The sequence below is a fragment of the Danio aesculapii genome, chromosome 2 (assembly GCF_903798145.1).
Source record: "Danio aesculapii chromosome 2, fDanAes4.1, whole genome shotgun sequence".
Lineage (NCBI taxonomy): Eukaryota > Metazoa > Chordata > Actinopteri > Cypriniformes > Danionidae > Danio > Danio aesculapii.
The window spans coordinates 56,718,605-56,746,104 of NC_079436.1; the positions used below are offsets into that span (position 1 = coordinate 56,718,605).

General features: G+C 32.9%; 1 protein-coding gene across 1 annotated transcript in view; it reads right to left on the reverse strand.

The window, feature by feature from the left end:
- The window catches only part of sbno2a (strawberry notch homolog 2a), a 101,864-nt gene that overhangs the window by 34,133 nt on the left and 40,231 nt on the right, over nucleotides 1-27,500 (reverse strand). Inside the window, 6 exon segments of the mRNA XM_056446285.1 lie at nucleotides 2,846-2,963; nucleotides 4,571-4,714; nucleotides 6,387-6,477; nucleotides 8,118-8,251; nucleotides 8,537-8,697; nucleotides 12,205-12,313. Of these exon segments, the coding sequence (XP_056302260.1) occupies nucleotides 2,846-2,963; nucleotides 4,571-4,714; nucleotides 6,387-6,477; nucleotides 8,118-8,251; nucleotides 8,537-8,697; nucleotides 12,205-12,313 (757 nt within the window).

Below are 27,500 nucleotides of genomic sequence, written 5' to 3' on the forward strand. Positions count from 1 at the left end.
ATCAATCAATCAATCAATCAATCGATCAATCGATCAATTGATTTGACTGGCTGTCAATGGGGAAACATTTTTGTTGCAGTTTTTACTAGTGAAATTGATTGATCAATTGACCGATTGATTGATTGGTTGATTGATGAAAAAAGTTTTAAAAATCTATTGCACAATTTTTGAATGGCTGTCAATGGGGAAGAAGATGTTTACCATTCAAAAGTTGTGCAATAGATTCATCAGATCAATCAATCAATAGATCTGACAAGTTAAAACTACAACAAAAATATTTTTCCCCATTGACAGTCATTCAAAAATTGTGCAATAGATGTAAAAAAAATGTATTAATCAATCAATCAATCAATCAATCAATCAATCAATCAATCAATCAATCAATATGTACTTAGCACACATATTTACCTGTACATAATTTAGTAGAACTATTTAGTTTTAAAGAACAATATTTATTTATTTTGTTTTGCTTTATTTTTTTAAAAACATTAAGAAATAAATAAGCAAAGTAATGCTTATAAACTTTTTTGACTCCTTAAAATGATTACAGACACTGACAATTATGGGTCTAACAATAAATCAATATGAATAGACTGATTATTTGTGTAAAATATAGTGCTGGGCAAAAGATTTTCATGATTAACCACATCTAAAATACTAGTTTGTTTTGACATAATACATGTACTAGTATGTGGTAGTATGTGTGTGTACTGTGTAAATTTATGATGTCTTTATAAATACACACATGCATGGATATATTTGAGAAAATGTTTATATGTAGGTATAATATTAAGCAGTGTGTATTAAATCACTCTGAACTGAACTAAACTGAACGTTAACTCTTAAAACTGGACTGACAGTTTTAATTTTAATGTACTACAACTTCTAAGTTGAGCTGCTTTGACACAATCTACATTGGAAAAGCGCTATAAAAACAAAGATGAATTAAATTGAATACAACATATACATGTATATGATACAAATTATAAAAGAAATAGTTTTGTTTCCATGCATGCATCACATTATGCATCACATATAGATAATAAACACACATATATTATGTCAAAACTAACTTTTATTTCGGATGCGATTAATCTTTGCCCAGCACTAGTAAATATCAATATCACAATCACTTTTTAAAGAGATTTTTATTTTGACACTCTCCACATATTCAGGTCTATCCACACATTTCCACTAAAGCGCACATTATGGTATTTTTTTTTATTTAATAATTATTTTTTTAGGGGTTTTTCACCTTTTATTGGGATAGGATAGTGGAGGACAGACAGGAAAGTATTGGGAGCAGAGAGAGGGGAAGGGTTGGTATATGCTGAGCGAATCACTGGTACAACCCTTCCTACTCCGCAAGAACTGTACTTATCCAGAGCGAGCAGAAGGGCTGCCAAAATCACTCTGGACCCCTCACACCCAGCACACTGCCTTTTTGAACTTTTACCTTCTGGTCGACGCTACAGAGCACTGCGCACCAGAACAGCCCGACACAGAAACAGTTTCTTCCCCTCAGGCAATCCATCTCAAGAACACTTGATGATAATAATTGTGGAACCAACATCACTACTTGCTATACACTTTTATACACATATACACTTATTTAACAACACACTTTACATGCCAATTTGCACATAACAGCTGCACATATAATGTTGTATATAGTAATATACCTGTACATACACTTGTCAATCTGTATATTTGCACTCACTACTTACTTCTATATTTTTTTATATATTTATTATCTGTTTTTGTCCTGTCTCTGTTATCCTGTTGCACTGTAGAAGCTCTGTCACCAAAACAAATTCCTATTATGTGTGAACATACCTGGCAATAAAGCTCTTTCTGATTCTGATTCTGATGACCTTGAGCTGGGAATCGAACTCGGGTCGCCGTGAGCACCATGGTGCTACATGTCAGCGCACTTAACCACTAGGCTATTTGTGCCGACCAATTCAGCCAATTTAAAATAACATTTAAAAATAATGCATTATTTATTATGATATTACCCTGTTATTTATTGATCCAGATTATTAAAAATAATAAAGTACATATTTTGCTGTGGATGCTACAGAATGTGAAGCTCACACAGAGTTTAATGTGTATATTCTATACGGGGTGGGCCTTTTATATGGATACACCTTAATAAACTTATTAGGAATTTCACAAGAAAAAACAATGGTGTGCTTGGTTTTAACCTTTATTCTTTCATCAGATATTTACAAGCCCCCTCACATATACTAATGTGCCACAAACAGGACGGTAATATCACCAACAATTCCCATTTTATTAAGGTGTATCCATATAAATGGCCCACCCTGTACTTTGATTGCATTTGTAAGTTAACAAAAATGTAACTGGTTCTGTAATTTAGGTACATAATAGCTTATTACTGACATATTGATCAATACTCCACTGAATCAAATCAAAATCGTATAAAAAAGAAGTATCGACAAATATCGCATTGCTGGCTAATAGTATCAATATCGTATCATATCGTGATGAGACGTCTGATTTACACCAATACTGACAATACGCAGAAATGTTTTACCGAGCATCAAATCAAATATGACACTTACATCAGGAGTAATGATGCTGACAATTAAGCTTTGAATCTAAAATATGTTAAAACTGTGTTTCTCAACCACGATTGTTCTGCACATTTTTCCATCTCTCTTTAGTCAAACACACCTAATAAAGATCATCAGCTCATTAGAAGACCTGTAATGAGAGTGACTAAGGAGACATCCAAAACATGCAGTGTTGATGGTCCTCCAGGAACCTGGTTGAGAAACACTGCGTTAAACTCTGATTCTCAATGGTGAGCGTTACCCACCTGTGGCACTAGCATACACCACTCTTGCTCGAGGCAGTTTGCTCTGCAGGTCCAGAACGGCTTTACCCATTTTAGTAGAGGTCGCGTTCTTAGCCTTATGGCACTCGTCAAACACAATCTAGCAGAGGTTAAAGGTCAAGGCTCATTACTTATTTAATATTTCAGAACTTTCAGAATTCACCTTGATTGACGACCCAAGCTATGTTATAATTTTCATGACCATGTACTGTCTATGTATACGTGGTAAATAATAAGAAAACCTTGCATGATCAAATGTATTACAGCATATTATAAAACATGCAGCAAACTATTTAGTTTAAATGTATTATTATATCTATGTGAAAATGTATTAGATAATGCTTACACAGCACTAATAATGTGAGAGCATGTTTTTGGCCAAAGACAGAAAAAAGGTAAAGACAGCTAACTAATTCAACTAGTGGTCCTCGCTATAATGCGGTTCACTTATCAGGGTCTCGCAGTTTCGCAAATTGTTTTTCAGTGCAATTTGACATGCCTTTTTTTTACAGCGCATTGTGTTTTGTGTTCTGATTGGGTGTTGACCATTGTCAATCTCATCCGTGTCTCCAGCTTGCCAAATTAACATAAATCTTCGATCGCTAACGGAGTTCAAACAAGGATGGAATAAGGGTTATAAGTGTCTGCAGCAAGACCATCGTAAAGGGGGTCGTGACACGCAGTGCTATGCATTTTAGAATAGTAAACATAGGTTTATATTAGGGTACGCACACCGGCACTGCAAATTTCACGGTTGAGCTGTGCCACAGGGCGCCATCTGATTCATTTATGTATTTATTATTTATTACATATTTATTGCCACATCAGCATCTTATGGCTATTTCGTGGCCAAATGGATATACATTAAAATATTATATGATAAAAACAAATTCGTATTATATAAAAAAAATTACTTAGACAAATATATAAAATATAAACAGATAAAATTCAAAGTTAAATATGGTTCAGTTCTATTTTTGATAAAAAAATGTGAAACTCTTTCTGGTGGTAACTGATTCATTTCATTTTAAATAACAAGCGAGTGTGTGCATCAGCTGTGTGTTACTTCCATCTGTCATTTGCGCAGCACATCAGGTGTGCGACTTTAAGGATGGCATCTGTTTTAGTTTAGTGGATCAGTGACTGCAGGAAAGCAACATTACGCTGGATGCCAACATTATCCACACAAAAGCTAAAAAGCTTTATAACCCTTTTGCTGACAGCGATGAATGTTTGCACTTCAACAAGTTGATCTTTGGTTTCATTCTATAATACTGGACTTATTTTTCTGCGAAGGTTTGAACTTTGAGAGCGTTTAAACAAGAGAGAAAAGTGTGAAAATGTTAATGCCTGTCTGAGAAAAGTGTTTAAAGTGTGTAGTGAGGGGTTTTACAGCCTTAAAACATCTATAATATTGTCAAAAATAAAGCTGACTACTTCGCGGATTTCACCTATTGCAGGCTTTTTAAGAATGTAAATCCTACGGTTAAAGAGGGACCACTGTATACAGATAAATTAGTTAAACTAATTTCCATGACTTTTCCAAAACGTTGTGGGTTTTTCTGACCTAGAAAATGGCATGTCAAAACTTTCTTTTCCAGGTTTTTCATGAACCCTGCATATTGATACAGATTAAACCCATGTATTAATTAGCAGCTAAAAGGATTTGAAATGCATGCACTGAGTGTGTCTGAACATGAAGGATACGACTCCATCAAAGCTGGGTTTGCACCAGTCCAGGATCTGCTTGAGTCGGGTGCGATGCTGCCCGCCGGCCTGACTCTCTCCAATCAGCGCTGAGTATGTGGCGAACAGAACGCCCTCTGAGGTAGCCGTATCTCCATATTTAATCTGCACCAAAGAGGAAACGCATAAATTAGCATTCAGTGACCCTTTATGAAAAACTGATTAAGCTGTCTGCAACATTTCTTTAAAAAAAAGTTATTATAACTACTTTTTTATTAAGTTAACTATTAAAATGACCTTCACAAAAAAACCTGATATTTAGTCTAGATATTTAGATACTATTTAATGACTTAACTATTTAATGACCCTTGATAAAAAATGGATTAATCTGTCTGCAACTTTTCTAAAAATAAAAAAGCACCTAGGGTTATCAAAATCGCTTTTAATAGTTAACTAAAATATTTAGTCAACCAATAAAATGATCCTTCATGAAAAACTAACAAAGCTGATATTTAACTGATATTTAACTATTTAATGAGTTAACTTCTTAATGACCCTTCATGAAAAACTGATTAAACTGTCTGCAACATTTCTGGAAAAAAAAGCATTTAGAATCATTATAATTACTTTTAATAGTTAACTAGAAACTTGAAATAAAATAAAGATTCAGCTAGAGCAAAACTTGAAACAAACCAAAAATATATTAATATATAATATCAGCAAAAATGTATATGTTGAAATTAAAAACATAAACGGAAATAAAAATAATGCTAAATAAAAACAGTCAAACAAACAAAATGACAACAACAAAATAAATAAAAATAAAAATGACTGAAAATATAAAAATGAAAACCTTTAAATATATTAATAAATGCTACAATACATTATAAAAATAAGAGAGGGTTTGAAGATTATTAAGCATATCTATTTCAATAGACATTATATGGCAAAAACATAAAATTGACATTTCATAAACAAACCTTTTCTACATGGGGTTAATAACCGTAAAAAGACATCAACAACAATAAACCATACATAAAATAAAAACCTAAAAATTTTTAAGAGCTACTTTTTATAAAAAATAAAAAAACAGTCTATAATCTATTAATCTATATATATATATGTATGTATAATACTTTAAAATATTTAAAATATATTTATATATATATATATATATATATATATATATATATATAAATATATAAATATATATATATATATATATATATATATATATATATATATATATATATATATATATATATATATATATATATATATATATATACACATACACACATATATATATATAAATATATACACACATATATATATATAAATATATACACACACATATATATATATATATATATATATATATATATATATATATATATATATATATATATATATATATATATATATATATATATATATATATATTCAAAATTGCTTTTTATAGTTAACTAAAATATTTAGTCAACTATTAAAATGATCCTTCATGAAAAACTAATGAAGCTGATATTTAACTGATATTTATTTAACTATTTAATGAGTTATAATGACTTCATAATGACCTTTCATGAAAAACTGTATATATAAACTGTATATAAAAACTATATATATATATATATATATATATATATAAATAAACAAACCTTATGGATGATCTCTAATGCTACTGTCACAAGAAATGCAGGCAAACTAATAAGCTGCATTTAAATATTGTAAAAACATTTTCAATGCTTTGAGCAGTAAACCTGTTTTTAAACTTGGGATTTATTTCATTAAACTCACAATCAAACTCTGATCAAATGCAGAACTCGATTTTACAAACCTTATTTAATGCAAACACAGGGATGTTAGGAGCGTTGATGTCCTTGAGATCTCTCTCAGCATCGTACTTCAGGTCATTCGACACACTGAACCTACAACAAAGCAGATTTCCAGACAAAAAAAAAAAACAAGCCATCAGAGTGAATTAAGAATATAAACTAATACAGACTGACAATGGCTATGTTCCATTTAAAGATGCAAATTAAACGTATGCACAAGACTAGAATTTAACATAAAACCTTTGCGAATAAAGCAGCGTTTCCATCCAGTGAAAAACAAAAGAGAGCAAAAACATCACTTTCTGATAAACTGGAGCAAATATCAGTAAGAGAAGTGTAGTTTATTGTGTTTGGAGAAGCCACTGTGGTGCTTTCTTCTCTAATAAAGGAGTTGCACCTCAGAAGATGAAACACAATGAACGTGGTGGCTTTTGGAGGCGTGAGCTCTTTGGGAGAACAGACAGATGCTCAAGACAGTTGTGGAGGGAATAATAATTGAATAATAATAATAATAATAATAATAATATTGAAGCACTATGATGACAGACTGACATCTGAGGGGCTATGGAAATGAGCAAAACAACATTTCAGGGGCCTCATGTATCAATCCTGCGTATGCACAAAAACTTTGCGTACGGCAGATTTCACGCTCACGTTTGGATTTACTAACGATGAAATGAACGTGAGAATGTGCATTGGTCCATGCCCAACTTCATGTCTGGCGTACGTGCATTTCTTGTGTGTGTTTGTTTTATTTCCATTGGCGACTCCTAGAGGCAATTGTGTTAAATTGCACACTACGAAGTATCTTCGAACCGTGCAATGCCAGCTGTATGGGATGGGATCATCCACATTTCTAGCAGGTATATAAGGTTTTCATACCATGCAGTTGAACCACGGTAAAGTTAGTTTGACGTTTGACATTCATTAGCTCCTGTTATAGTTTGAGCCAAAAATAGGTCAGATAGGCATAAATATATGCCCTTTATGTTGCACAAGGCTTAATTTCTCGATTTAAAAAAAATAATTAACCATACGAATGAATTAAACAATTCAACCTTATGAACATTGCAACCATATGCACAAGACTAATTAGCACTCTATTTATTTTATACATTTTTTTATATCTTTTAATGTAAAAATTGTAAGTCAATTAAACTCTGACACCATTTGAGATAAAATATTTAAATAAACTCTAAAATTGTGTGTCGCCCAGGAGTGAGGTAACTCTCTCCTCAAAAGGTGTTTAGCATCCCCTGTTCCCCCACACTTTGACAGTGCGCCGCTGTTCTCCTCTTAACCTGCACCTTTACATGGGACCATTATTTTTTAAATTCACTCACAGTGCGATGTTCAGACCCCACTGCATTAACCGCGTCAGCTAAACTCTTCCACTCTATTTTTTTTTCTTTTGTTATTAATTCCGGATGACAAACCTGCAAATAACACAGTTTTTCGCCGGTCGACCTCCAATAGGAGCACCTCCAATTCACATTCTGTAAAGTTTCTCTTCTTGCTTGCTTTTGCCATTGCTTTTTCGTTTGGTTTTGCCAAAGTAGAGTCATTACCATATTTATTACGAGAAGGAGGTAGGGAGGGGTTTTGCGTTCGTGCACGTGCGCTCAGTTGCATGTTAATTCGGATGTACAAAGAAAATATGAGATTTTCCAAAATGTGCATGAAAATAGGTGGATGGAAACACAGCTAGTGAACATTATTGCATGTTTGTTTACCACAGCGCTCTTTTCCGTCCCTTTAAGAAGTTCTCCAGTATGATTCCAGCCACAGTGCGTCCTTTCCCAACACCAGCTCCGTCTCCGATCAGAAAACCTGCTCGCTGACTATTCTGAAGAATCACTTCGTGTTGCTGAACACACACAAACACAAATGCAACTTCATGCACTTAAACTAAACTTTAGAGACCGTTTTTGATTAGACTTATTTTTCTTATTTATGTTTTAATGTCACATCAGCAACATTGGCTATATTTTTGGCTGCACTTGTAAATTTGTAATCATTGCTGTTACTTATTCATTCATCGCACACTAACACTAATTAAAAAGTCATAAAAGATCTTTCAGTCTGATCCATGATTTCTCCAGAAGACATCTCTTTCATCATACATTTTTAATTAGAAATAGACATTATGTACCTGGCAGGCGTAGATGATGGCCTCAAGCTGCAGGGCTGACAGAAGGCCTGTGTTTATGGTGCTGTCTGGAATGGACAGTGTGTATGTGATGTCAGGAGGAGGAACGCTGGACAGTGTGTTGGTCTCCACCACGATATCAGGATGAGAGATTCCTATAGTAGCTGTGCACATGTAAACAGAGCATTTATTCACTATGGGAAAACACTACTTTACATCATTAATGTTCATGCAAGGTTCTTAAAATTACAACTGTGCATTAAACATGCTATCTAAACAACTTCTAAAAATATTAAATGCATTAAATGTGCAACGCAATTAAACTTTATAAATACAATATGCATTAAATGTGCCATGTCAATAAACTATGCGTTTATTGTGCAATGTAAATAATCAATATTAATACAATATGCATTAAATGTGTAATATAAATAATTTTAATACTATATGCTTTAAATATGCTCTATCAATAAGAAATTTTAATACTACATGCATTAAATGTGTCATGTAAATAAACTATAATTTCTATATGCATAAAATGTGCAAAATATATAAACAATTTAAATACTGTATGCATTAAATGTGCCATATAAATAAACTATAAATACCGCATGCATTAAATGTGCCATATAAATAAACTATAAATACTGCATGCATTAAATGTGCCATATAAATAAACTATAAATACTGCATGCATTAAATGTGCCATATAAATAAACTATCAATACTGTATGCATTAAACATGCCAGGTAAATAAACAATAAATACTGTATGCATTAAACATGCCATGTAAATAAACAATAAATACTGTATGCATTAAACATGCCATGTAAATAAACAATAAATACTGTATGCATTAAACATGCCATGTAAATACTCTATAAATACTGTATGCATTAAATGTGTTATGTAAATAAACTATCAATACTGTATGCATTAAACATGCCATGTAAATAAACTATAAATACTGTATGCATTAAATGTGTTATGTAAATAAACTATAAATACTGTATGCATTAAACATGCCATGTAAATAAACTATAAATACTGTATGCATTAAATGTGCCATGTAAATAAACAATAAATACTGTATGCATTAAATGTGTTATGTAAATAAACTATAAATACTGTATGCATTAAACATGCCATGAAAATAAACTATAAATACTGTATGCATTAAATGTGTTATGTAAATAAACTATAAATACTGTATGCATTAAACATGCCATGAAAATAAACTATAAATACTGTATGCATTAAACATGCCATGAAAATAAACTATAAATACTGTATGCATTAAACATGCCATGAAAATAAACTATAAATACTGTATGCATTAAACATGCCATGAAAATAAACTATAAATACTGTATGCATTAAATGTGTTATGTAAATACTCTATAAATACTGTATGCATTAAATGTGTTATGTAAATAAACTATCAATACTGTATGCATTAAACATGCCATGAAAATAAACTATAAATACTGTATGCATTAAACATGCCATGAAAATAAACTATAAATACTGTATGCATTAAACATGCCATGAAAATAAACTATAAATACTGTATGCATTAAATGTGCCATGTAAATACTCTATAAATACTGTATGCATAAATGTGCCATGTAAATACTCTATAAATACTGTATGCATTAAATGTGCCATGTAAATACTCTATAAATACTGTATGCATTAAATGTGCCATGTAAATACTCTATAAATACTGTATGCATTAAATGTGCCATGTAAATACTCTATAAATACTGTATGCATTAAATGTGCCATGTAAATACTCTATAAATACTGTATGCATTAAATGTGCCATGTAAATACTCTATAAATACTGTATGCATTAAACGTGTTATGTAAATAAACTATAAATACTGTATGCATTAAATGTGCCATATAAATACTCTATAAATACTGTATGCATTAAACATGCCATGTAAATAAACTATAAATACTGTATGCATTAAATGTGCCATGTAAATACTCTATAAATACTGTATGCATTAAATGTGCCATGTAAATACTCTATAAATACTGTATGCATTAAATGTGTTATGTAAATAAACTATCAATACTGTATGCATTAAATGTGTTATGTAAATAAACTATCAATACTGTATGCATTAAATGTGTTATGTAAATAAACTATCAATACTGTATGCATTAAACATGCCATGAAAATAAACTATAAATACTGTATGCATTAAATGTGTTATGTAAATAAACTATACTGTATGCATTAAATGTGCCATGTAAATAAACTATAAATACTGTATGCATTAAATGTGCCATATAAATAAACTATAAATACTGTATGCATTAAATGTGCCATGTAAATAAACTATAAATACTGTATGCATTAAATGTGTTATGTAAATAAACTATACTGTATGCATTAAATGTGCCATGTAAATAAACTATAAATACTGTATGCATTAAATGTGCCATGTAAATACTCTATAAATATAATATGCATTAAATGTGCCATGTAAATACTCTATAAATATAATATGCATCAAATGTGCTACGTAAATAAACAATATGAATACAATATGCTTTAAATGTGTAATATAAATAAATAATTTAAATAACATTTGCAATAATGGCCCGTTTCCCCTGAGAGGTACAGTACGGGTCGGTACGAGTCACCTTTATCAAGCTTGTGTTTCCACTGCCAAAAAAGTACCTTTTTGGTGGGTGTGGTGTACGACCGAAAGTTTCAGACGACGTCATTTTTACTCGAGGAAATGTCACAGTAAAGCTGTAGGTACGCTTTTAGGTACCCTTTGGCAGTGGAAACGGCCATAAAAACGTACCGTACCACTCAGTGGAAACGGGCCATAAATGTGCCATGTTATTAAACTACAAATACTATATGCATTAAATGTGCTATGTAAATTATGTTAATACAATACGCATTAAATGTGTAATATAAATAAACAATTTAAATATGATATGCAGTAAATGTTCAATGTACATGAACTATAAATATGACATGCATATAGTATTTAAATTATTTATAGAGCATATTTAATGCATTACATGTGTCATATATAAGATCAAATACTAGATAAATAAAATGTACAATATACATAAACTATTTAAATAATATGTGCATTAAATTTGCCATATAAATAAACTCAAATATTGTATGCTTCAAATGTGCAAACAATTGAAACACTATATGCATTAATGTGATTAGAGCATTTATTTGCTAAGGAAGCACCCCTTCTAGAGATTTCCATTATGAATTTTATGCAAAGCTCTTCAAATTAATATAGTGCATTAAATGTCCTATGCAATAAAAATGCTGAAATATTACATGCAATAAATATCCAACGCAAATAAACTATAGAAACACTATTTAACACAGTTTAAGACCCCAAAACAACTTAAACCTTAAACAAACATATCTTTTCCTTTAGCGTTTCTCTGATCTCTGACTGCACAATCTGATTGATGTCACTAATTTCATGTTTATCTGAGCTTTGTTTTTCTGCCTGCTATGACTTTTGAAATTGTAAACAACCATGAGCTTGCAGAAAGGCACTATATACAATGTTTTAAAACTATTAAGATTATTAAGCCAACATTATATACAGATTCCACTCGTGCTGCCTGTGTGCTGTGGATTAACATGGCATGGTGTGCTGATTTACATTTGGATGGCTTATATTCTGCATAAGTGTCGGCGTGCCCCAACTCCTCCGTCTCTTCATCATCTGCTTCCTCCTCTTCCTCGGGTGGTGGAGCAGGAGCAGCAGCAGCCTGTAGAAACAAAGATGATGAAATGTGAAGAAATTGAGGACAGAGTATTAGGAAACAGAAAAAAGGAGAACCTGCCTTAAATCCTGCCACTGATGGAGACAGGATCGCGTTCAATTCATCCAACCTGCCAGGAAAGGCGCTCAGGTTTAGCTGAAAAACACAGATACAGAGATGAAGTTAAACACTCGCAGAAACATACATTAAGACTATAATGCTTACAATAATGTTACTAATACTAAGAAAATGTTAGCATTTCTATGACCTAATGTGATACCCAAATATACTTCAGTGTTTCCCCTACCATTATCTTAGGGGGGCACCCTGCCCTCCCAATGGTTTTCCCAGGCCCTCTTGAAGTCAAGTTAATTGTATTTTATATAAAGCACCAGTTTCCCAGAGATGGGTTGCAGCTGGAAGGGCATCCGCTGCATAAAAACATATGCTGGATAAGTTGGCGGTTCATTCCGCTGTGGCGACCCCAGATTAATAAAGGGACTAAGCCGAAAAGAAAATAAATAAAGCACTAGATCACAACTTATTTTATTAAACAAGCTAAAATGGCTGTATGTAATATCTTATTTACACAACGACATGTGATTTCTGTCTCTACATGGTCGCGCCATTACAAATTTCTGCTCTCTGAATCGTGCATGGTGTAGTTCTACATCTCTCTGCTTTATGGGAATGAGAGTGCACGTGCTACACTGACAGGACCGAAGCATATACAAGCAGCCACAACACAGGTAAATGATGCGTGGCGGCGATCTATGTGCTCGCGTCACAGCAGCTAAAACATATACAGATGGGATGGGACGTCTGTTTAGTTTTACTGGCGCAACTCGAGCGAGTGATGCTCTCTTTGTTGCAAGTGCAGCCTTTGTATTTGTATGTGTAATATATATATATATATATATATATATATATATAACACATATATAAAAATTAGATTAAAAGATTAATAAATGCTTTTGGAGTTGTCCTTACATTGACTTTAGTTCAATTAACTGATGTAATCAAATCAAGACTTACTGTACAGAGTTAACAAACAAAAGGCCTATAAACCATTTCAATGCACTCATGTCATTGGGCCATGACACATCCTGCTTGTTATAAAACTATTTCATAACTGTAACAAAAGGCAATTAAATCATAACTTGATGTTAAAACAGATCTCATAACATTTTCAATATTATCAATGGCTCTTTTTGGATTCGTGGAAGCTATAGAAATTAAAAATATAAAACAGGAAGTATGTTGGGACCATTGTTTTTGTTTACATCCCTCAAAATGGTTTATAAATAGTCACACAATTTCCAATATCATAGGCTAGACCAGGGGTTCTCAACCTTTTTCACTTCGAGGCCCATCTCCTTTTACAAAAATAGCTTGAAGGCCCAAACTGATTGTCTGGGGAAAATGCTTATTTTAAAGCTTTATTTATTAGCTAAACATTTTTTTTGCATTCTACTATTATTCTCTCATTTTTCTACATCATTTTATAAAAAAGCTAAATATTAAATACATTTTAACACAGATTCAAAGCTCCTGATTTCTTTACTTCAGTTGTTCTTTACAACTGAGTGTATTTGGGCCTTTTCTTCAATAAATAAAACTGTCAGGACAACAGGAGATGGCATTAAAACCTGCTGCTGCTTGAATTAGACTGACTACTATTCATTTATTAATCTACTATTTATAATCATTAAAATAAACAAAGAAATGTAAAATACAGTAACAACACTCTAAATCAGTTAAACATCGATCTGAAGAGTTTGCAGCGGAATATTTTTAATACATTATTATTATTGGAGTTCGCTGTTCACTGCTGAAACACCACCGAGTCTCGCTACATCCTACTTTACGGGCACGCGTCCGTTATAAAACAGGACATATTTGGACAACTATCCAGATATTTTGAAGTGTTCACAAAAAGAGAGCACACATACGAGTCGCAGACGTGAGGTACGTGCGAACTGGTTATTATAACTCATAACCATCGTTACCTTTACATTTGCATGATGGTTTGATTTATACAACTGAGAACGTAGTCCTAGTTGACGTGCAAATACAGACGTCAGTATTTAACAGTGAGGCTGCTTTTGAGTCCGAATTAGCCATTTCAATACAGAAAATGGGAAATCCCATTACTTCGATCATTTTAATATGACATATTTAATAATGAAATTAAATCATTATAGTTTAATATTTAAGTTAATTTTAAGCCGTCTCACAGCCCACCTGCAGGATCGCTGAGGCCCACCGGTTGAGAATCCCTGGGCTAGATTAATGTGTGAAAAAGGTAAATGTTTGAACTGTTGTATAAATACAATATCACACTCGTAGCTGTGTGATATGGCTGTATATCAGCACGGCTGGGCACGAAGGCACTCAGCCTGCAACCTCAAGCCAAGAAACACCTCCCAGCAGTGCCGATATACAGCCATATCTCAGTGCTACTCGTGTGATATTGCTCATTTATTATACAGCTGTCTGGAATACTCGATTCTGATTGACCACTCACAACATTTTAAGCACTGTATTCCGAGATAACAACAGCTGAATAACAGGGACTTATCCCGGAACTTCGAATCACCTTTATATATATGTATCTGCTTGTCTGTCATGCCGTGGTTTTTGACTGGTGCTATCTTGTAAAGAAATAATAATAAGGTTAGTCTATGTTTCATTCAGCCAGTTTAATGTCTGTCAGCTTTGAGTTTGGCGCCATCTTGTGACCGAATAATGCTGTTACGACTAAAGTTTATTTATTTTTATTTTATTTGTTGCACATTGCATGTGTCTTTTTCTTTGTCCCGCCTTCTTGTGTTGTTTTCTGTTATTCCATAGGCTCCCATTCCAACGTGATCCATGCTCTGATTGGCTGCTGGTCACAAAGGCCTATAAAAAGGAAGTTCCGGCAGGGTTCGGACAGTTCATTTGTGGTGTGACGGTTGCTGGGAGTGGAGCTCCTGGATTACCCTACCCCTCCGGCTGACGACCAACATTTAATCTTGAACAATTGATCATGCGTTCAACTTTTTGAGAGCTTGAGCTTGTAGGGGTGGCCTGTCTATTTATTTGATTACTTTTGACTATGTTTATGTTTAGGGAGAAAGTTAAGCTTCCTGTATTTTTAATATTTCAATATTTATAGGTCTATATTTAGTTCATTTACTTTGCAGATTCTTTTGTTATTTTGGCCTGTGGCCAACTGAAGAGATGCTCATTTAAAATGACTATTTTTCTATAATAAATCTATTTATTAAATATATTACTCTCAACCTAGTGTCCGAGTTTGGTTGTCGACCGAAGGGGATCTTTTGCATTGCAAGTTTTTGTTTTATTTGGGAAATCCACCACCCACAACATTTTTTTTCTGTTTATTATGCCCATGTTGTTTTCCCCTAGACTTGGGGCGTAATAAATGCGCAGGTTAGTGTATAGTCCAGCTTTTTTCGCTTCTGTCATCTCATCGCTTAATTCAAGAACTAATAAACTATTAAGGCTCAGAACAATGTTTTGTTGCTAATTTTTATGTTTTGGAGCAAGAAGCCATGTAACAAGCGGGATAGTGGAGATGACAGTGGACTTCAGGAGAAACCCCCCTGCCCTCCCCCAATCACCATCATGAACAGCAACTGTGGCTGCAGTAGAGTCATTCAGGTTCCTGGGCACCACCATCTCTCAGGATCTGAAGTGGGACATTCATATAGACTCTATTGTGAAGAAAGCCCAGCAGAGACTGTACTTCCTTCGTCAGCTGTGGAAGTTCAACCTGCCACAGGAGCTGCTCGTACAGTTCTACTCAGCTGTCACCCAATCCATCCTCTGCACTTCAATCACCGTCTGGTTCGGCTCAGCTGCCAAAACCGACCTCTGTAGACTACAGCGAATAGTCCGGACTGCTGAACGAATCACCGGCACAACCCTTCCTACACTTCAAGAACTGTACTCTTCCAGAGTGAGTAAAAGGGCTCGCAAAATTACTCTGGACGCCTCACACCCAGCACCACTACCTGTTCGAACTGTTACCGTATGGTCGACGCTTCAGAGCACCAAGCACAAAAAACAGCCAGACACAGGAAAAGTTTCTTTCCTCAGGCTGTCTACCTTATGAACAGTTAAATATTCCCCTACTGTGCAATAAATATGTGCAATACTTTCTCATACGCACTTGTACACAGCACCTTATATCAATATACAATGTAATACTCTCTACATTCGCACTTGTACACAGCACCTTATAACCTGTATATTTATAACAAATCTGTACATACAACTCAAAATCCAGGTTTCTTGACTAGCTGCATCTCTGTTTAATGTTTATCATTTTATTTTTATTTAATTTTTTCCATATTTATTTTGTGTTGTCACTTTATGTACACTGGAAGCTTCTGTAGCCTAAACAAATTCCTTGTGTGTGTGAAGCACACTTGGCAATAAAACTGATTCTGATAAAGTACATCTAGGATGGTTGTTTTTACAGAATAAACCTTTTAGTTTTACACTACAGTGTTCTGCTTTGTGGCAGGCTGCCGATTAACCTGTCCGGCTTTATTCTGTGATAACCTCCTGGATGTACTTTATCCCTTACATATTAAATGACTCAATATTGTCATATGTCTACTTAATACACATAATCAGTTTAAGAATGTGCAGGGATCAATCTGCTTGTGTCTTGTGGTATTCTGTTGAAAAAAAATCAGGCAGGTAAAATCCCTGTATGAATACCGGTCTCTGACTGTGTCCAGGTATATCCCAGTACATCTGTGCTGCAGGACCCTCGCCAGGTAACTGCGCCAGACTATCAGTGCCAAATCCTGAAGGTTCTGGATACTCCAGCAGAGAATCAGATGGTGAGGAGAACAGCGATGCCACCCTCGTCTGTGCATGGCAGATCCTAAAAATAACCACAGAATGAAATATGTTCACTATAAGTCACTACTATTAACAAGTGAATGCATGATACAATAAAGTTTCTGATGTGCATCTGTGCATGACTTTCATTTCATAGCTGAATATATTACAGAAGGAATTGTTTGTGTATTTCCATGCAATAAATTGGCTTTCACACAAAAGCACCATAAAATTAGTACACACAACACATGCACTATGCCATCTGAAGTCATATGATTGCTTTGCATGAGGGCAGATTAGGTCCTAAAAGGAGATAGTTCGCCTAAAATAAAGTAGTTCATACTTCAGTTTAACATTAAAGAAGATTTTGAGCTGAATTTGTTGCTCTTGGTGGTTTATATAATGGCAGTGAAATCGGTTGACTATATGTATTAAGCTATTAATAATGTAAATGATGTCCATTTCCCTACACAGAGCGATCATTCACATAACAAAACCTCAGTGTGTCATCAGGAGCATGACTACTGATTTGGACTCATCTGTGTGTGTTTATTTTCATCTGAAAAACCTGTCACCATTCACTGCCGTTATAGGAATCACCAAGAATTGAGCATAAAATCTTCTTTAATGTTCTACTGAAGAAATAAATTAATCTTAGATGACCTGTGAGTGAGTGCATGAACAGGACATTTTCATTTTGGGGTGAACTATCCCTTTAAGTTTTCCTAAATTGAAAAGTGCAGCAATGATATTCTTAAAAATAAAAAACAAAGTGAGACCAAATGAGAACAGGACATGAGGGAGAGTAAATGACAACTTCATTTATGGCTGAGGTATTACTTTAAAAGCTGCGATACCCAGAAACGCAGCTCATAAAATCTTGTGATATACGATGCGCGGGCTGCGGTTTGTTTTTCACGGCAGCTGTGGACTCAACACATTACTTCAGACATGGCCAATGTCCAAAAACATTAGCTGTAAATCTGTCAAGTGATGGTTTTCATTCCTAGAAGCTCCGACCGTATTCCTGATCACACTCAATGTGTTGCACAGGAGAGAGCCAATATTGAAAACTACACAGTGCTAAAGCCAACTCACATGTCCACGTTAATAGCGTGCAGACAAAATTCATTCATTTCTTTTCGCTTAGTCCCTTTAGTAATCCGGGGTCGCCACAGTGGAATGAACCGCCAACTTATCCAGAATATGTTTTACGCAGCGGGTGCTCTTCCAGCTGCAACCCATCGCTGGGAAACATCCATACATTCTCATTCACACTCATACACCACAGACAATTTAGCCTACCCAATTCACCTGTACCACATGTCTTTGGACTGTGGGACAAACCGGAGCACCCGGAGGAAACCCACGCCAACACAGGGAGAACATGCAAACTCCACACAAAATATGAACTGACCCAGTCGAGGCTCGAACCAGCAACCTTCTTCCACATATTGCTTGTGCTATCCACTGCGCCACTGTGCAGCCCCGCAGACAAATACTATAGGCAAATAAACTTTACAGGCAATTATAATGTCCTATGCTACAGAAAGAGCTATAAGAACTGCAAATCGACAAAATATACAAGTTAAAAGGAATATGTTTTTAATTAGGCTAATTTTACTGCTCTCCTAAAGTTATATAGTTAAGTTTTACCATTTTGAAGTTCAATCTTCCTGACACTTTTAGATTAGCTTAGCTTAGCATAGATCATTGAATCAAATTAGACCATTAGCATATCGTTAAAAAATGACCAAGAAGTACATTTCTTAATAATGCCATACTGAAATGATATTATGGAGTGTCTAAAAACCTAGCTGGGGACTATTTTCAGCTGCTGTTTAATATCAGTGCACTGCGGCAGGCATGGTACAGCAGCAAAAATTCCTGATTATTACATAAGAATGAGATTATAGTGTTCTAGACACATCTTCCTAAAAAATTGTCTGTCTGTTTTAGCACAATGACAACTACAGAAATGAAAATTCTTGGCTGAAAGTGAAAACTGAAAAAGAGAAAGCCAAGGCTGAAAAACCGAAACAAAGAAAGAGATTATGCCAATCATTAATCCCATTGCATTTATAGTTTATATAAGTGTATAGTGAATATATATGACTGTGTACTAACCTTACTAAAATCAAGGCATTGCAATTGCATAAATTAATATTAAAGTTTCAAAGAATAAATTAATTACAAATTATGCAAAATAATAATTTATTTATTATTATTATTTAGCACTTAGCAACAATGGGTTATTACTTATAGGGATGGGGACTTCAGACAGATAACATAGCTATTGAGTGGTTTATCTTGTCATCTGCCCTGAGTTTTCAGAAAGATTTGACAGTGCATAATTAAATTTGTCAAATTTAATTGAGTTTAACCTGAGTTTAACTAAAGCCAACATATATAGTAAACTAGCTCAGAAAGGATTTGTCTACTTATTATTATTATTATTATTATTATTAGTATTATTAATATTTAAAAGCACTTTCTTGCAGGATTTTACTTACATTTCAGCAATGAGGGTACATGCTACACATCTAGTTCAGACAGACCAGATCTTTTTTTCGGCATTCTGATCTCCCTTTCTTTTGTGCGGCAGATGCTAATGGTCTAATCCGATTCAATGAACTATGCTAAGCTAAAGGTAAAAATACTCCAGCCATAACCAAGATCACTGAATAGATAAAAAAAAAATGGTCAAAATTGCACGGTTACATAAAAAAACAACCCTTTTTCTGAACAAAACAACAATCAGCATATTTCAATTATGGACTGCATATTTCAGAAACATGATGAGGATTAAAGAATTTGTCATGCAAGTTTGCAAATACAAAAAGTTACAAGTTATTAATAAAATTCAGGATTTAATGTTGGGTCAAATATGGACAAGCCAACGATTGGGTTAAAGAACAGTGTCATTTCAATTTGATTTAAAACCCAGTGTTAGGCTTGTCCATATTTGATTTTTGTCCAGTTGGGGTTATTACAATTCAACTTATTTTATAGAGTGTATAAAACAGGGCTACTCAACCCTGTTCCTGGAGATCGACCTTCCTGCAGATTTCCAGTCGCAACCCATATCAAACAACACTGCCTGTAATTATCAAGTGCCGTTCAGGTCCTCATGAATTGGTTCAGGTGTGTTTGATCAGGGTTGGAGCTAAACTCTGTAGGTAGGTAGATCGCCAGGAACAGGGATTATCACCCCTGGTCTAAAACATAATGGAAAATTCTGTACAGGTGAAGCTTTGATATTAATTTATGAAATATTAATTTACAGTGCATTTACAATGCAGAAGATTTAAAAAAATCTTTGAGTAACAACCTTGTTTGTTTATTTTTCAGTATTGATTATATTTATCAGTACAGTAACTTAAAGTTACAGTACAGTAAGCTACGGCAGTGTTTCCCAACCCTGTTCCTGAAGGCACACCAACAGTTACACATTTTAATGTCTCCCAAATCAAACACACCTTAATCACCTAATTAGAACATGAGACTCCAAAACCTAAAGTTAATTAGTCAGGTAAGGGAGACATCCAAAATATGTACTGTTGGTGTGCCTCCAGGAACAGGGTTGGGAAACACTGAGCTATGACAGAGCCAAACACAGAGTCCCTCAACAATCAAATGAAAGCTACCAGATAGTGTAATCTTCTATAACGGCCTCTTTAAAGCGCTCTACTGAATGCATCCTTCAATTTTTGTGCAATAAAAATGATGTCTGGCTGTCAAAAAAACCATCAAATTGTCTTGTATTTTTCTGGAAATACTCTGCTCCAACTGCCAGACGTCCAGTTGTGCAATTTTTCCATCTAGGATAGCGAAACGGCCAATTTAGTGGAGATAAAAACAGGGTCAGGATTGAACGACGGACAATAACAGTAAATTCGTTTGGACAGGAGGAAATGAGGGGAAAGGTTCAGAACAAGAGATGAAATGTCTGAACCAATCTGATGCTGAAATAAAGAAACACACAGCAATAGCTGGATCTCACACGCCACAGTCAAATCCTCCAAGTATACTTCTCAATAACTGTGACTTTCTACACTGCAAGTGAAGCGGTCTCATAACACTAACTAATAGGAAAGCCATCAGATGGAGAAAACATTTTTAATAGAAATAGAATGTGTAAAAACTTGCACTGCATGGGATATTTTAACAATTATTTTAGAAAGCATCCAAAGGGATTACAATAAATTCAAAATTGACGTTATATTTAATGATTTATATTGAAATGACTTTTATATAAGCATAACATCATACACAAAGATTAGAAATATAATTATTAAAAAATAATATGCATTTAAATAAACAAATGTCTAGTAAAATTCATAACAAATTAATGATATTTGCATTTTGTTGCTGGTCAAATAATAATAATAAAGTATATTTTAAATTAGGTTTTAATTTGTCTGTTTTGGTTTATTAACTTTAAGGTTATTGTGGTTTTTTTAAAAACATTTTTCTTTATTTGATTTTTTAAAACGGCTACAGTTTTATTAATTTTAACCAGATAAACAATTAAAGGCTGTTAGAGTAGTTAAAATACAGCTAAAAACTAAATCTAAAAAACAAAGTAAATCAGAAATACAAGCTGAATTCATTCATAATTATAAAATAATAATATGCATTTAAATAAACAATGTTAAACAAAATTTATAACAAATTCATGATAATTGCATGACATGGTTTTGGCTGATGTAGCACTTCAAACAATAATAAAGCCTATTTTTTATTAGTTTTTATTTTCTGTTTTGGTTTGTTAACTTTAAGGTTTTTTATTTAGTTTATTTATTTATTTATAAACATCTACATAGTTTTATTTAGTATTTTTTATTATTCTGTTTTGGTTTGTTAACTTTAAGGTTTTTTATTTAGTTTATTTATTTAAATATTATTTATTCATTTATTTATAAACATCTACATAGTTTTATTATTATTTTTTATTATTCTGTTTTGGTTTATTAACTTTAAGGTTTTTTATTTAGTTTATTTATTTATATATTTATTTATTTTGAACATCTATATAGTTTTATTTATTATTTTTATTATTCTGTTTTGGTTTATTACTTTAAGGTTTTTATTTAGTTCATTTATTTAAATATTTATTTATTCATTATTTATAAACATCTACCATAGTTTTATTTATTATTTTTTATTATTCTGTTTTGGTTTACTAACTTTAAGGGTTTTTATTTAGTTATTTATTTAAATATTTATTTATTTATAAACATCTACATAGTTTTATTTATTATTTTTTATTATTCTGTTTTGGTTTATTAACTTTAAGATTTTTTTAGGTTTGTTTAGTTTATTTATTTATTTATTTTAAATGTCTATATAGTTTCATTCATTATTTATTTTTTTTATAAATGTCAACATAGTTTTCATTCATTTTTTAACCATATAAACAATTAAAGGCTGCCACTGTAGTTAATATATAGCTAAAAATAAATCTATAAAACAAGAGTTCAGACATGCAATGCTCAGCACGAGTACACCCTTCACAAATGTCTCTTTTAAATTCATATTTTAATTCAGAAATAGGAAGCTCTACAATATTGTATTTGTGCATATCCATTAGATTAGTCAGTCCTGAAGCCAAATCTGGAGATTATCTAATAGAATAACTTACGATAATGATCCAAAAAAAAAAAAGGAAATTTTAGTTGAAGTTTTTGTAAATTGTAATTGTTTTTTGTATTATTGAATTATTTGTAAAATTGAATTTGTATTATCTTTCAATTTCTAAATATGTTTTGTGACAAAATCCTATTTTAATAAATATATCTGTTTAATAAATCTGTTTTGTTGAAATATACCAAAATACATTGCCTATATTTACTGAGAAATGGATAAAAACATTCATTTTCAAAATGGGCTGTACTCATTTATGCTGAGCACTGTATAAGCTTTTTTAAACAAATAATACTTTCCATTTAAATAAACAAATATAAAACAAAATCTATTAAAAACAATACGATATTTGCATATACCACAAATAATAAAAGGATTTTGTTTTTACTTGGGTATTATTTTGTCTTTGCTTTTTTTCCTTTTTTTTTTTGCTTGTTTTTTTTTTTCCTTTTGTTTTGATTTATTTTTTAAAAATGTCTATATAATTTTATTCATTTCTTAACTAGATCATTAAATTAAAGGCTGCTACTTAAAACTACAGCTAAAAAATAAATCTATTAAAAATATTATTTCTAAACATTAAAATTACTATTAAATACTAACTATTTATTTCTTTAAACACTGATTTATTTTGAAAACGTATTAAAAATATTTATTGCTACCTGATACAAGATATAGTTAAAAAAATCTACACTGTAAAACCTAATACACTGTAAAAACTTGAGTTACTTAAGGTAACTCAAACCATTTGAGGAAACCTGCTTGCAACAAACCATTTAAGTTCAAAAACTAATCCTAATGAGTACTGTTAACTTAATCTATTTGAGTAAATTAAGCAAATTGAGCACAGTAAAACCCAATAAATGGAAAAAAAAACTCAAACCATTTAAAAAAACTAATCTATAGTGAGTTATGTGAACTGACTCCATTTAAAGTTGAAGGAATGAGGTATTTAACTCGTTACCTTCAACACCGAGTTCAAAACTCTTTTTAAATGAGTAGAAATAACTATCAGTAAATTGAGTTAACTACACATTATATAGTTGACTGTTGGGTTTTACAGTGCATTAAACTACACTGTAAAAAAATTATTTGATCAATTAGTCCTGAACAGCATATGTTTTAGGTCATTCTAACTTATTAAACAAAGTTATTCATGTTCTAACTTAATTTTGAGTTACGCAAGCAGTTTTAAGTCAGTTTAACATAATATAATAACATATTATAAAGTTCAATAGACTCATAAGATTAATTTGATTCAGCTTAAAAAATTAAAGCAACCAGGATTTATTTTACAGTGTATAAACATTTTTAAATGCATACAAAAAATGTTAATCCAAAAAAAAAATAAAACTAAATTTAAACATATGCTCAAGTCTTAGGAGTTAAAAAATATCTAAAACATAAATAACATGATACACAACTAAAAACAAAACAATCACAGGCCTCCACCTTCTAAAGTGAAGCTTTACGAACTAACTCAAAACAAAAGCCAAAAGCTCTGAATATATGGAGCAGCCCAACACGAACACATAATCAAACCTGTATCTTTATCAAGCACAATCCTATCTGCTCTGAAACTGTAGTGCAAGAATCTGACAGAGAAGAGCATTAGCTTCATATCACAGGTAAAATATAAGATCTGACATATAAATGACAGCAATACACTGAAATACAGGTAACATTCACTCAAACACTCCAGCATGTGTTTGCTCTGGGGTGTGGTGGTCTCCTGTCAGGAAATGATGCTTTTTTTGGTCTACGTTTACAGACAGCCAAGCTACATTTCATCACATCTACTTTAAGAAGTGATGACAAGTGTGTGTGCTCTTGATAGTATGCAAATAGAGAGTAAACAGTGGCTGAAACACAATAAGAAGCATTCAAAAGCGTTCACAAAGAAGACTGAACAATCGAAGATTAGAGCAGGAAACATTGAGCTGGCAAACCTATGCTTGCTAGTTTCCATGTTCTCATGCACACAGAGAAAATAAACCTTTTCATGTGTCAAAGAGTGATTAAATGTGATTAAATGCACCCTCTGAAGTACATGCTTTGTTTTGCATACCACTCGAAAAGATTTTTTGATACTAGAATTTACAATTGCACTCTTAGTTGTTACAGTCGTGGTCAGAATTATTCACACCTCCTGTGAGTTTGTTCTTCTTTTTCAAGTATTACCCAAATGATGTTTACAGATTCAGGAATTTTTCACAGCATGTCCTTTAATAATATTTCTTTTAGAGAAAGTCTTATTTCTTTTATTTCAGCTTGAATGTTACGTTTCACGTATGTTTTGTTTGTTCTGTTTTGCGTGCTCTTCTCTTTTTCTTCCGCTGTGTGTCATGTGCTGGTTGTAGGTGTGCAACCATTGGTCCAAGGAGCTGTCAATCACCATCGACACGCCAATCAGAACCGGGTCCGCTCGTATAAAAGCCGTGCGCTTGCGCTGTTCTTGAGGAGCGCTTGGCTTACAGCCAGACTCCTCACTTGTGTTGGCCAGCCTGTTCATCTGTTGTTTTGATTACGATTTGCTGTATTCTAGTTTTCTCTTTATCAAGAGACTGCTTTATTAGATATGCTTGTGCAGCTCAATAATTATCTAGTGGAGAAATTGAACGATCTTTGTGAGAATTGGATTATATGAGATTGTGTTTTGCTAATGGCTAACAGTGTGTACTTTATGAGAACTCTAGTATTGTGAGCCGCTTAGAATATTTATTTGTTAGTTAGTTTGAGGAGGCGTTGCACTGTGTAATTTTGTTTTGAGGTTATGAAGTTTAGTTAAGCTTCGTGCTGAAGATTACGGTTTTGTTCTTCTGCATTTTTCTTTGGTTAGTCAGTTTAGTGGGTTGGGCTTTAGTGTAGATCGTTTTGTTGTATTTATTTCTTTGTTTTGGCAACACTCCTATTTCTTTAATTTGATTATTTAACATACATTTATAATGCATTCTCTATTCTTTGTCTGACATTCATTAAATACTTAATTTGTTTCACTTAACAAGTGGTTCGTTGTATTCTCTGTCATCCAGCATCAGTAGACTCACTGAATGTTACGTTTCATCCTCTTTAATATCTTAACAACTTAAACACGTAACATTGAATAAAAGCAGTTTTTCATGTTGTAAGCCATTTTAAGGTCAATATTATTAGCCCCCTTAAGCAATATTTGTTTTGGATTGTCTACAGAATAAACCACTGTTATACAATGACTTGCCTAATGACTAGAGGTGTGACGATAACCGCATCACCGCCTTACCGCCATAATGAGATGTCAACCGCGGTGATGTGGTTATTACACCGCCCATTTAGTTTATTATTGTATTTTTGCTTGTGAATCTTTCAGGATTGTATAGAAAAACAGAATAAACTAAATAAAAGGAATAAAAGGCCTGACCTAAGTATTTTCCACCTAAATTACAAATTTAGATTACAAAACGAAAACACTGAATCCTTTTTAATAACCAGCATAGGCTGTTTTTATTTAAGCCTATTTTAATAAAGCAGGCCTACTAACTCAAATCATCGCTCCACAGAAAATAAGCATTTTTTAAACGCAAACCGCTGTAATTCCTATATCCCAATCCCTTATCAACATTTTTAATACAAGTCATTATTTTAAAGATTATGACTTGAGAATATAAATTTTACCTCAGCGCATGCAACTTTTCTCCTTCACCCTCTCGCTGAGTTCTGGTGACGGAGTGTTGTAAGTAGTTAAACTCTCAAACTGGCACAGGAATATCAGTATATTAATAGAGGCTTTGCTAAAAAGCTGGTTAAATGTAGGTCTTTTTTACAGAAGCTATACAGAAGCGCGAGCTGCGACCACAGTGATGAGTTAACAATCGCATATATTTTGACTTAAAGTAGGCTATAGGCTATAGCATATAATAATTTTGTGTAAAGACATTTATAAAAACATGTGCTAATATATCACAGGGTTTGTGTAGGAGCAATTATAGTAGAGCATTAATTAAACTGCACAGTTTGTGTAGCGGATGGAGACGCACAAAATACACAATTCAGATATTTTCGCCGGAAGAAAAATATTCTTTGAACGAATTTGTTTTGTACAATTTGTATCTTAGTTTTTGTCGATCAGTTATTTACAAAATAAACAAGAATAACTAATAAACTTTGAGGTGAAGCGATGTGCCTCAGGGTCCGCTATATGCCGCGGCCAAACACCAACGGTTAAATACAATTGTATATAAATAAAATAAAAGTGAAATATTCAGTTTGGAATATTGAATCTTTGTTAGTGTATGATCAAAATTAAGAGAGCAGCCTTTAATTATCACTCTTTATGACAAACATCCATTGATCGGTCAAGTTTCGCTTTAGTTTAATCAAAGTGTTTGAACTTTTTGATAATTTAGGCAAAGTGGTCTCATAACCAATGATTAACTTATCCATCTGCGACCCACCCATAATTAAACATCATGTAGGCGAGCTGGATTAACCTGAATCGTGTATTAACGGCTGCACCAGCATAACCATCTGCGTATTAATAGCAGCACCAGCAGATATAAGAGAGTTTATTAAAAAGCCTATATGAATTATACTGATATTCCTGTGCCAGTTTGATAGTTTAACTACTTCAACAACACTCCATCACCTGAACTCAGCGCGAGGGTGAAGGAGAAAGTGCAGCGCTGAGGTAAAATCATATTCTCAAGTC